This window comes from Tuber melanosporum (assembly GCF_000151645.1).
Source record: "Tuber melanosporum whole genome shotgun sequence assembly, scaffold_19, strain Mel28".
NCBI classification, from domain to species: Eukaryota; Fungi; Ascomycota; class Pezizomycetes; order Pezizales; family Tuberaceae; genus Tuber; species Tuber melanosporum.
Genome location: NW_003298852.1, coordinates 434,599 through 447,746, shown reverse-complemented (window position 1 = coordinate 447,746; position 13,148 = coordinate 434,599). Strand labels below are relative to the sequence as shown.

The 13,148-nt window shown below is 48.6% G+C and overlaps 2 protein-coding genes; both read right to left on the bottom strand.

Moving 5' to 3' along the window:
- Positions 1-1,841: 1,841 nt before the first annotated feature.
- Positions 1,842-4,628, bottom strand: GSTUM_00005352001 (uncharacterized protein; the record flags this gene model as incomplete). XM_002837435.2 has 2 exons in its annotated part: positions 4,333-4,628; positions 1,842-4,259 (listed from the first exon to the last, which is right to left on the bottom strand). The coding sequence occupies exons 1-2, from the start codon at positions 4,381-4,383 to the stop codon at positions 1,842-1,844; spliced, it is 2,469 nt and encodes an 822-aa protein (XP_002837481.1). The 5' UTR covers positions 4,384-4,628.
- A 5,150-nt stretch (positions 4,629-9,778) lies between these two features.
- The window catches only part of GSTUM_00005350001 (uncharacterized protein), a gene marked incomplete at both ends in the record, with an annotated part of 4,447 nt that continues 1,077 nt past the window's right edge, over positions 9,779-13,148 (bottom strand). Inside the window, 6 exons of the mRNA XM_002837434.1 lie at positions 9,779-10,093; positions 10,155-10,341; positions 10,397-10,983; positions 11,034-12,484; positions 12,537-12,928; positions 12,984-13,144. Of these exons, the coding sequence (XP_002837480.1) occupies positions 9,779-10,093; positions 10,155-10,341; positions 10,397-10,983; positions 11,034-12,484; positions 12,537-12,928; positions 12,984-13,144 (3,093 nt within the window). The remainder of the gene's footprint in view (positions 10,094-10,154; positions 10,342-10,396; positions 10,984-11,033; positions 12,485-12,536; positions 12,929-12,983; positions 13,145-13,148) is intronic.

Below are 13,148 nucleotides of genomic sequence, written 5' to 3'. Positions count from 1 at the left end.
CCCGCATTCGGGACGCGCTCAAGAGTCGCATAGACCGCAAGATGGAGGCGCACACGCTCATGTTCGCCAGCAGGGTCTTCACCATTGACTACCAGGTCGCGCTGACGAAGCACCTCAACGACTTCCTCGAGCCGCTGTACAACGAGCTAGAGGATACGGAGGTCCAGTTGGACAAGACAGAGGAAAAGATCTCCCAACTTATTTGCCAATTCAAGATGCTTGAAAGTGACCGGACGGGTGACCGGACGGGTGACCGTGGTGCTAAGGGAAGGAAGCAGAAAGGGAAGGTTACGGTGGCGGGGGGGTCGAAGAAGAGGAAGAGGGATGAGGAGAGCAATGAGTGGGACGAAAATTATCATCAAGCCCGTTAGGACGACCGGATTATGCCTCTCCTCCCCTCCTCCTCCTCTCCTCCTCCCCCCCCCTACCACCTGAGTAGTCATCTCCAAGTTTGTTAGTTTGTGAAAGTAAATCAATGGAACACTCTATCTCTACTCCCAAAAAAGAGAATTTCACCCACGATTGGCTTTTGGTGATTGCTGTTTTGCCAGTGTCGCTACTAGACTCTCATTACCCATGTGAAAGCCACTCACGGGAACTTCCTGATTTCACTAAGACTTTAAGGTTGCGTGGAGGGACATATATGGCGGTGCAAAGAAGAAAAAAGAGTCAAGTATCCGGGAGCGGAAGGGTGAGTCTTTGGAAGCTGTACTGCATAGAAAAATTTAAAGATCCACCAGTACTTATCATAAGTGTGGTGGTGCTTCGGATCGCCTTTTTGGTATCGTAATGTCCTCTCACTAAGGCCCCCGGCAACCAACTAACTGGGTAACAGGGGAAATCTTGCCCGGTGGGCATCACCCGGGCTTTTACTATCAGCACCTCTAAACCTCCCTCAATCTGCCACCCACATCCTTAACCCTATCACAGATAATCCAACAGGGGAAGAGAAAAAAGCAATAGCAACTGAACAGCGAGTGATATCCCATGACCAGTTTTATGATTTCCCCACCCCCGGACCACATTCGCAGTCATCCATGACTGACTAATTTTCTCACAAAAATGAAATAGCAGAGTTCAAAAACCGGTATTTCCACATGGCCACACCACTGTAGTACTAACCCAGTTGATTCAAACCTTATTTGCCGCAAAGCGTAATAGCTGCGAAAAAATTCCTAGCTCCGTGGGCGAATACTCGTAGTAGCTATATTTCTGTACCGCGATTGGGTATTCGTGAGCTGTATCCTGCAGGCTGCCAAGTTGTTCAGTCGGCACCCTGAATGCCTACCATGTTCATGATCCCCCCCCCCTATTCGAATTATGGGGCTGTATCGGTATGATACCAGTCAAACGCAAAGGTGAAGCTTCCAAACTACATGGAGATTTCCCTGTTTTTTTCAGGGAGAATATTATATATACCACGGGGTAGTTCTCTCATTATCTTACCCAATCTTTCACGACGTACTAGTACTGTACATGAGGAGCAATCCATTTATATCCAAGTTAGTATACACCAGATAAGGGACCTATTCTGCAAAGTTACAAGAAGCGGAGAGGAAACCGTGTCACAAATAGTAAGATATCTAACTCTACCCCTTCTTACATAGTAGGGAGGCTAAGAGATTGATGAATTAAGCAAGCACCTGACGCCCTCACCAGGAGCCCAAGCCGCTCAGCCTCCTATGAAGTATAAAAAAATATCAGACTTAGCCGACACCAACAGGGAGGGAAAAAAATATCCAAGTGAAAGATACACGATAACAACATAGGGTTTCCACCCGAAGAAATAGATAGCAAGAGGAGAGATAAAGTCTATAATGCTAGGAGAGAACACGGCAGGTTCATGCAGCTTCTTTGGCAATGTTAGCAGTCCCTTTTTTGCGCCACCAGTAGGTTTCATCATCCTCAACAGTGATGCTTTTTCTACTACTTTTGGCTATCTTCCGATCGCCGAGCCAAGAAGGTAACACAGCTGGACCAATATAGTTCTCAAATCCATTCCCTGCCTCTTTTATGAATTCCTCATCCGTTAAATTCGCTAGGATGGTGGATTCGGCAGTCTTTGCATCTACAAGAAATCGGATAATGTTCCCGTAAGAGTTTTCCGTCTTCGGCTTGATCCCAATAATTTCTCCCGACATCGCATTTATGAGCCTGGGAGTAAAGCCCTTTCCATACTTTGCCTCTAAAAGCCCTGCATATAATGCAGCTTGCAAGATGTGCTCAGCTCGCAGTTCCCGCGTGTATTTCACTTCCCATAGGCATTTATTGTCGAGATCTGAGATATCAAGTCTTCCTATTATACGTGCCTTAACCCCATTGGCAAACTGGGATCTGCTAAAGGTATGGGAAATATGCTGCTCAAACTGGCAACGAAGAGGGATTTGAGGGAACAGGATACGAATAATATTCTTCGTGTGCTCCGGTTTAATCCATAGATAGCGATCAAGTGGTATCGACAGAAGCTTGACCAATAATCCATTCTCGATCGCCAATGTGAAGTTTGCTAGGAACAAAAAATCGCTATGGTTTAGTTCCCCAGCGGCCACCTTCGACAGAACGCTTCGTAGATGATCATTGATCTCGGGTCGGTCATCTTGGATTCGCTTAAACAACTGCGCCTGGGCCTGCCACGACCCATTGTTATACGCCTTGAAATATCGGAACAGAGCATAGAATGAAGTAAGGTACCAGTAGGAACTGGTAGCACGTCTCCCTTTCATGAAGTACTCGTAGATCGCCGGCACTGCGGCTCCCGTTATATCCGCCACACCTTCCACAAGCCCCCCACCGATGTCAATTTCCGAAGGGGGGGAACTTCCCCCGTAAGCTGGGGGGGATTTTTGCTCAAGTTCCAACTCTTGAATGCACTTCGACATAACTAGGCCATGGATGTTCCTAGTCAAGGCTGTAACGCCAAACCTCTGGACACCACTCGTTCCCTCTCTATTGGGGGAATGAATTTCCCTATTCACAATCTCGCAAGTATCGTCTAATGTTTTCAGATCTATGAATGAAGGGTGGCCGTATTTACTGTTGTTCAGAAGCACCAAATCTGTTTTAGCCCTCGTCGCAGCCACATACTGTGGGTTTTCGGCAACTGGGGGGATCTCAGAGGACTTGTTACGATAGCAGTCGTAGCTTTTGTCGAACCCATACAGAACAGCGGCCTCGCGCTCGATCCCCTTGGATTGGTGATAGGTACAAAGCACTATCTTCTTTTTAGATTGCGAGGGTGAGACGCCTTGGCTGTCCTCAAAGACGGGGGCCAGCACGGGATACCCCTTCAAAGCCAGACAATTTGCAAGATCGATAAAATGGGGGTTTTTTAATGAAGGCGCAAGAACGAGAATGTCTGAGTGATCCATTTTATTGAGTAGACGTAGAATTTCCTGAAAGGGCTTGTAATCGACTATAGGATCATCGCCAAGCGGTTCATAAAATACGTATCGAGGCCTCGGAAAAGCTGAACCATCTGGAGCTTTGTCTTTGATGGATACAATTTCCCCTCCTGATATCGGCTTCAGTATCTGATTGTTGATAAACTTTGCATTCGGCTCCGTCAAACGGTATGAGATGTTCTGTGTGATTGTTTCCCACTTTTCTTCATTTCCGAATAACTCCTTGAGATGTGCTAATGTCAGGAAGCGACTATCGGCATCGTTAAACCCATACAATTCCTGCCGTATATCCCCGAGCAGCACATGCCTAACTCGACTAATCCGTTTTCCCGCGCCGCTCGAACCCTCAATGTCCCGTACTACCGTATCAATGAACGTTTTGAGGACAGGTGTCATGTCTTGCTGTTCATCAAGCACAAGAACATCACAGAGCGGAAGCCTCTTCCCATCCATAACTGGAAGTTTATCCCGGATAATTCGCTTCAGACCTTGATCGGTATCGCAGTTGGGGGAATAAAACCGATGACCGAGAGTGTGATAATTGTAAACAACGGCATTTTCCAGTCCCAGGCTTGCAATGCGTTGATTGGTTTCCATCATCAAGCGAGTGTTGTAAACAAGGATCAGGAAATTCTGGTCCGGCGACGCGGCGGCCAGCTGAAGGATTGTGGTGGTTTTCCCGGAACCCGCACACGCATTGATAAGGATATTGCTTCGGCTAGTCTGTATGATCTTGATGGCTTGAATTTGTTCCTTTGATGGTGGAGGGAGGGTAGTTGTGGCGGGCGTTAGGACCGTTGGGCGAAAGAGGGACAAAGCTTGCCGGGCAAGTACGGACGACGATTGGAGGATCCCGGGCTGGAATGATGAGAAGTTTGTCAGCATAAGATTGCTATCCAGAATACGGTGAAAACATCTGAAGGCGACCCACAACGATACGGCTACCCCAGGCTTCCCGAGCAATGCGGTATCTGAAAATCATAGCTGCAAGAATCGGGATACCGGTGGGGCCCGTATGTTGTGGGGAAGAAGGTGGTAACGTCTCATAGAAGGGCGGAAGAGGGTGATGTAGGAGCGGTGCAGATGAGTTTGTTTTTCCTCCATATATGGTGTGCAAAACCTTAGCCAAACCAGCGCTGTCTCAAAGATATGATACTGTCATTGTACTCGTACTAGTACTCGAGTGCTGTAAGTACGATACCAAGTGGGTCTGGAGTAGACCTTGACTGCAAATCTCTGTCACAATAATATTATTATCATATCTTCCTCACCCCATCACGACCAGCCGAGGCCAAGTGCTGGTATGGGCCGGGTAATGAGCAAACGAGATGAAGTGAAAAGGGCTTCAGGCGCTTACACTGGTACCGCTCCTAGTACAAGTAAGTACATGCGCGCTACTCGTACAGTAACTTATTACCCCAGTGTTGTACCGGTACAGCACCTGCATCAGTACTGTACTTGTGCTGTGTCATACCGGTAGGGTTCTTGGGAGTCCAATCTCTTCAGCTTCCTCACAAATCCCATTCAGGCTCTAGCAGATGGACCGGAAGGCCTGAAGAAATAAAGAGGGAGAAAAGGTTGCTAAACCACCTTGCTCCCGCCTCCCTCTCTCCCTTCCCCTCCCACATTGGCAATGGCATACCGGTGCTACGCTGTAGAGCGATATGCTGTACTAGCCACCAGCTATGATAAACCATAGTAGCTGAACATATATACAGTAAGTTATGTACCAAATTCAGCAACATGTTTTCTATCCTTTGCGCAACCAACCCCCAGTTCCTGTGCTAGGCCTCGAGCGTCGAGGATAGATGCTTGTATGACCGAGTGGAGAGTGCATAGAGGTGGAATTCCTCCTACCAAATCACTTGCAGTCCGCACACCCAGACCCTCCTGGGCATAACGGCTGAGCATGCAGTACAGTACTATAATTAGGCGAGCGACCAGTGACCCTTCTGACTGGAATTGACAAAGAACACGGTACTGCACGGTACAGTACTGGGCAATGGCTGGCAGCAGGGGTTCCTACGAGACCACATTACAATAAATTGGAGGTCAGAAAGCTTAAGCACGCACTACCGGCAGTCATAATATCATGAAGGAATGATTAAGCTACGAGAAAACTTGCTATGATACGATACAGTTAACCGCACCGTCTTGGATGAACGGCTCGCAGACGTCTTCCCCATCGAGTCAACTTTCTCGAGAAGGCGGTTGTGGTACTGTACAGTACAGTATAGATACATTGCTGGAACCCAGGCGAGACGCCGAAGCGAGAGAACAACCGCTGCTGGAAAAAACAATTCTGCATCCGTTTCGCTGTGTATGAGTGTCATACTCGTACATACCATAGCACATGCCATAAGCCTTACTGCAGGGCTATACTTGTACACGACAGGCAATATCCTACTTCCAGGGATCCTCTATCGGGCGAAATCGAGCTTCAAAGTTTCCTCCTTCTTTTCCACTCGTGTATGATGACACCGTAACTTACTGGGGTATCGACTTCCCCATTTTGGCAAAGTCTTGGCTCACCAGCCCTGCTACCTCATCTGGTTTCAACAGCTTCACCTGCGACACCCCCCCACTCAACCTACGCACCCGGCCACACGAACCCCATGATGAAACTCCTCGAGCTCCCAAACGAAGTCCTCCTCCTCGTTGCCGGGTTCGTGCCCCCACCATCTCTCCTCTCCCTCCTGCGGGCCAACCACTTCACACACGCCCTTCTATCTCCCTTGCTCATAAATAACTTCCGCGACAACCGCGCCCTCTGCGAGGAATACGGCTTGAGGGCGCTGTACTTCGCCGCCGAGCGCGGGAATAAGGCCACAGTCAAAAGATTGCTCGAGCGCGGGTTATTGAAATATGTGGGGGGCGGCACACTGTTGAATAGCGCTGTCGTCACGCAACCGGATCCGGTGCTCCGCACTCTGCTGGACTGCGGGGTCGCGGTGAACACTCGGGATTCGGATAGGCGCACGCCGCTGTCCATCGTCACAAGGATGGGGAGACTGGGAGCTCTAAAAATGTTGCTGGAAAGGCCGGACACCGATGTGAACGTCGAGGACCAAAAGCGAGAGTCTCCCATCCGGCACCTGGTCCGCAAGGGCGACGAGGCCACGCTTAGAGCTCTCCTGCAGAATAAGCGAGTTGACGTCAACTGTCCGTCCAAGAGTGGGTGGACGCCCATTCACGACGCCGTCAGTAGAAACCTCCGCGTGGTTCTGCGCATCCTAATCCAAGACCCGAGGGTCGATGTCAATTGCGTTGGCCCGAGCGGCTGGACTGCGCTGCATTTGGCGATCGGAATGCGCAATGAGAAGGCTTTCCGCATGATTCTAGAGCATCCCGGCATTGATGTTAACGCTCAGGACTCAATTGGGTCCACTCCCCTACATGCCGCTGTGCGCTGGGGGGACGAGCACATGGTGCGCGCCCTGGTGGCGAGGAAGGATGTTAAGTTTGACATCACCAATGGCCCCGGGACGACGCCTTTTAAAGCCGCGGTTGACTCGGGTCAGGTGGAGTTGGCAGAATTGTTCCCGGAGGCTGCCAGAATTTACTCTTGATTTCACTATTATCCTTGTATTTAACCTGCCTGTCAAGATGATAACGGGGGACGCATGGTTATGCTATTGTACTCGAGTATATTTTTCCTTTCAAATACCAGCAAAATCGCAAGAACCATCTACAGACCAGAGTTGATGGGAGAGAAGTTTCACGTGACTACTAGTAGTCTACTACAGTACTCGTACTGCAGTGCAGGAGGCCCCCGGCGCCAACCCGATGAGAAATTGGATGCCCAAACCGAAAGAAAACCTCTGCCATCCAGGGACACTCGGGACAGCGCTATCAAAACCACCGCTTATTCTTACACGTGCTCGCACTCGTAAATAGTCGCAACCTGTTTCTTTACCAAGAACGGCAATGAAAAGAAAAGAAATATTCTTTCGGTGGAGTGCTGCATATCTTGTACCGTACCTAAACCACAATTAAATGATCACCACTGTATTGTACAGTGCAAGTTCCTACTCCCCCCCCTAAAAAAAAAAAAAGTCGTTTCTGCACTTTAGCCACCAATACCACCATTTACAACCCTTACACACCCCGCCCTGACCAGCTCTTCCTTGCATAGTTGTGAATCCTTCCAAATATCCACCCGATAGACCCTGCTAAACTCCACTTTTCCCAGTAATAAAACACAACCTTGTGACATCAAAAACACCGATCGCCATCACACAGCTCAGGCCCACTCACCTGTACGGGTGAGCTACCTCGAAAGTGCCTGAGAAAAAAAAAGCAATCCACGGTTTACACAGGGCCCCCTTCCAATTCCCCACTCTTCCCACAGCATCAGACAGTTCACACGGTGGACCCGAGATCCAGGGTATGTCTGGGGGTATCGAATGCGCGGATATAAGCTAGGTCTGTTCTGCAGTGGTGAGCCTCTACTGGAGCGTTCAACCTTCCTTCCTTCCTTCATTTATTTCTGATACCGTTAGCAAAATCGCATTTCGCACATCCATTCCCTCCGTAGATCAGGCACGCAAATTCAGCGCCTTTATCAATTTGGGCAGAGGGGAAGGAGCAAACGTGGGAACGAAGCCACCCCAAGCAATTCTAGGTGTCATATCATACCCATGAAGGCAAAGTTGAGTGCGAATCAAGACCTCCAGGTAATATAGCATCCCACAAATCTAGGGGCGCCCGTCATCGCAAAGAGCTGGCTCATCTAATTCCGAATACCGTCAGTACCAGGACCCTCATTTCAATCCACCCCGCAGATTGCCTGCTCTGAAGCTTATCGTTTTGAGGGATCATTGGTCATCACTCGATAGACACTTGTCGCCATTTCAAAAATTTAATGTATAGTATTTGTCAGGCGGCATACCGATATTACCGCAACCCTCCGAGTCCATCCGATCCCGCCTATCCCCAGACATGGTTTACCAAGACCGCACAGCAGTATTTTCGAGCTCCAAGTCAAGAGACGGGGTATGCCTTCTGGGATAGAGCCTGTGCCAACTTGAGAAAATAGATGTCATAAACCATCCCGCCCCTGAAGAGAGAGCTCCATAAGCTGTGTACTTGTTCATATACCGGGGACTTTGGAAGCTACCCTACGTGCCCACTACAGATGGATATGTAGTACCGAACCTCCATATATCAGGGTTGGTGCTTGTGCATGGCAGTTTTTGCTGCTTGGCCGGTACGAGAAGAGGTGGTATAGCATCGCCAAGCCCGGTGATTTACCAGATACGATAGCATGACTTCACATTACATACTGGGACGCTCCGAATTAGATTATGCAGGATACCGCATAAGTTGGAAGTTATCCACCCAGCGAAACCGGATGAATCATGAAAAAGCGACGGATTCCCTCTGGTCTATTTTCTGCCACCCAAATATTTCGCATATTTTAGGGAGGTCCGGCGCTACTACTATCGTACATGGGAAAAGCCCCGTGTGACAGATACAAACATTTAACAAACCACCCCCCGACCCGGAGAGTGGATGATGAATAGGTTTTCATTTTTCAGTATGGATGGAGAGTTGGCAACAAATCTTCCCCCAACGTGCTTAAATTAGGTGTCAAAATAGCAATAGCCCTATCTCTCCATGTACAGTACAAAGTGACCGGCTAGTATGATAGTATGGCTCCATTCCGCACATTTCCCACACCCAAGTAGTCAGCAAAGCTTCTTTGCTCCGAGTACAGTATTTACCTCGGTCCCCAATGTATCGCGGCTCCCCAAGGCCCTGGAAGTCATATTTGAGAGCCTGACGCGGGACCACTCTAGCCTACTTCCTAACGTCTCCCAACAGACCCCGAGGGTGTCTGTAGTTTGTTGTTAAAAGAGGAAGAGGTGGAGAAGGGGGGCGGGTGGGGCTGTGTTAGTTAGTGAACGGACTCTCGATGGATTTGAGTCTAGCCTCAGTTTTCAACTGGGTGCAGGCATCATCGGTAGATACGTGCTTAAGTGGGTTCTCGGGACCAAAATTTCCGCCCGTGTATTTTGTGAAGGTGAATTATTTTTGTTTCCACTCTTGGCCGTGGGATTAAGCGCGAACCACGCACGATTGATAGCTCGTGACGACAGCTGATCTCACCTGGTGATGCGATGCTCAAATACCCACATCTCGACTCCCACACTTCTAACGTAATTTTGCGCGAAATAGCAGTTGGGTACTGTACCTACACCTAATCAACCTCCAATTTTCAAATGCTAAACCACTAACCCAAATCCCGGGGTTTGGTAGCAAAATGTGAAGCAAACATTTCCGTACTCTGCCCAGCTCTTTTCTTGTGTACGGCATTGATAATACTACACTACCGGAAAAAAGAAAGAAAAAAAAAGCCAACCCTTTGGGCTAATTCAATACCAGCTAGAATCCACCGCTGATCTGGGCAGGGCAGCAGCCTGAACGTCCTCCACAAGGTTAACCCACCCATCGACCTTCCATGGAGCAATGATTATTGCCCTCTGATTACAGCTCATAATACCCTGTTGAGCATAGGCAAATGACAGTTCTTCCGCGTCTAACGCTTTGCTTTCCTGCGCCACCTTGAGCGCCATCGCCATGACGTGATCATTTCCATCAGTTAGCTTTGCCAGATTGTTCCATGCGCTCGAAAGAGATGGCTGGATGAAGATGGATGTTGTGGCTACTGCTATAGCGTCGTCTCGTTCCTATTTCACGGATTAAACCTCTTAGTGGGACCAAGTATAAAGAATGGCTGAAAGAACTAACCTGGAGTTGAGCCATCTTGGTGAGTAGGCTATCAACTTGTTGCTTTGAAGCCTTGATTAAACCTTCTCTACCTCGAACAGCCTGTAAATCATCCATAACGGCTTCCAAGACATCTTCATTGTTGTCTAAAATTCCGATGGCTCCGAGCAGCATTATAGACTGAAGATGGTCAGGGTTTCTTTCGATACTATCAAATTCATGTCAGCAATTCTCCAAGGTAAATGTATAAATGAATTACTAACCAAGTAAATAACAGCTTCCTTGCAACATCCCTCTCCTCATCCCCGCCTTTCGCCCAGAGAACCTGAGAAAGCAAACAGACCACATCTGGGTTTTCCGAAGACTCATTCAGCGCAGCCTTGAACATCTCCAAGCTCTCATCCATGTTTCCAGAATAGTAATATCCCAAACCAGCCGTGAGGTGTGCCGACAGCCGGCAATCTTCTAGTCTCGATATCTCCCCGGAGATATCTAAAGCAAGAGTGGCATTCTCTACCGCTGCCTCGTAGTCCTCCTGGCCGAGCTTGACCCGGGCAAGATCTGCCTTCGCTTGTGCATAACAAACCAGGTCCTCCTCTGACTCTGTAGTCTCGTATTTTTGCTCCACCTTTTCACAGACGACCTCGAGCTTCTCTGAGGCTGATACAAAGTCTTTAACACGCTCGCCAAATAGTGCCGCTAGGCGGAGCGTAATAGGCTCATCGGATATCTCTTGTCGTAGTTTTTGCAATGCAAATATTGGCCCTACCAGAGAAACCAGTCCAGATTCGTATTGCAACTGAATGACCTTATCAAATGTTGCCGTTGAAAATCGACGTTTCACAAGTGACTGCCACAGATTAGCCTATGCCCTGCATGTTCGGGTTATATCATACTCACGGAAGAACTGTCCGCTATCTCAAAGGCATGCTCAAATAAGTCCTGCGCATCTGCTTCGTTACCTGTCAACGAAGCAATGATGCCTTGCCCGACCCACGCCAGCGCATACTCAGGATCGGCGCTCTGAGCTCTAGAGAATGCCTCATTTGCCAACTGTATATCATTCTGCAAGAGATATAATGTCGCCAAATTCGCCCAAACCCTAGCATTCTTCTCGTTAATATATAATGCCCTCACAAGAGCATGTTGAGCTACTTTGGGATTGAGCTCCCCTGTAGCAACACCTAGCGCATTCCAGAATTCATGATTCCCGGGCTCAAGCTTGATAGTCCTCTTAAAGCACCGAATGGCCGCCATCCTATGTCTCATGGGCTTATCGGGTAAAATAACGTAGGATCTATATTCTGCACAGCCTAGGTTGAACCATGCGACGGCATGCGCATGCCTATCCTCCGCGCTGGCATAAATAGCCCTCTTGTACGCCAGTATTGCCATATTCAAACACAAGGTGAGACCATCAACTTCGGAATCGCCTAAGGCCTGAGAACCAACACCATCAACTTCTGAAAGGATGTCAAACTCGGTCAAGTCGATTTCGGTCTTGAGTATCTGCACAACCAAACCCCTAGGCATGCGGTTTACCAAACTCTGTATCCAGCTAAAGACTGAACAGCAATCTCCAACAATCCTCCAGAGATTGAAGGCATCTGGCCTCTCTCCGGAAATCTTTTGCGCGACTTCCAAGCTTTCAACGGCACTATCTGCAGCACGTCCGAAATATCCGGCCTCAATATCATGCCATGCAGAGGCCAATTGGGTCTCTGACAAGGCAACAAGAACGCCAAACTCCTTCGGTCTTAACTCAAGCACCGCACGATAACCAATAGACGCCTCCTCATATTCACCAATCTCACGCCTTACGTTGGCCAACATATACTTGGCGAACCAATTTGTCGGATCAAGGGCCTCTGCTCGGAGGAAGACCTTCAAGGCTGAAACGTACCTTCCCGCTGATGTATATGCCTCTCCTAGGCCCACCAACGAATGAAAGTCGTTAGGTGAAGTGCTCAAAGCAGCTCGAAAAGCAGGTATAGCCAAAGAAAAGTTCTGGGCGTTGAGCTCTACAACACCAATAGCACTATGCGGCCAACTAACACCCTTCCCTGGTACCGATCTCTTCTTATCGGCTTCAGCGGCCCTTCTTGCCACAATCTCAACCAACTCCCACTCCCGGCTCTCGGCAAAGTTTCTAGCAAGACGCTCGGCTGCCTCCAATTCTCCAGCTGAGATCTCAAATGCCTTCTGAAAACATCTGTCTGCCCTGCCCGAATTTCCTTCGATGTCCTGGTAGTAAATTCCCAGACTGGTATAGGCTGGTGCAAAGTTCTGATTACTCTCAATTGCAGATCTAAAGTAATGATAAGGCCCACTCCGGTCGGCTCTACACTGTTCTATAATGCACATTAGGCACCGAAAACCTTCCAAAGATAGGGGATATCGTACCATCAGAACCCCAAAGCGCCTGTCCGATTCTCCATAGCACTTGGGCTTTGAAATCGCGTGATCTAGCATCAACACCAGTTATCTGTCCCAAACACCCCTTCAACCTACTCAACCCTTCCAAGAAATTTCCCCTAAGCACATCACACCACGCTGCCTCCGACATTATCTTCAAATCACCAGGGTCTAAAGCCAAGGCTTGTCCTAGAAAATCGGCAGCATCGACATAATTATGCTGCTCCTCAAGGATCAAGCCTAAACCAACGAGAGCAGATCCATACTTTGAATTCCGTTGAAGCACATCCCCGAATAAAGCCTTTGCTTCGTCGTGATGTTTCGGAGACTGGTAATGAATCAAGGCCCTTGCCAGAATTACTTTCATAGAATCTGAATTTCTAAGAAAGTAGATATAAGTAAAGCCCAGAGTCTAGTGTCCAAGTATAAACTCACTTCTGAAGTGCGAGCCCTGTGTAGCTGTAGTCGGCGGCCATTGATTTGATACCCCGCCTTGTAATGTCGACAACAGACTCATATTCCTCAAGCATAGTGCAGTATTCACCCACGATGCGGAAAGCAAGTGCTGATCGTGAGCTCTTTTGTTTTTTCAACCCCTTC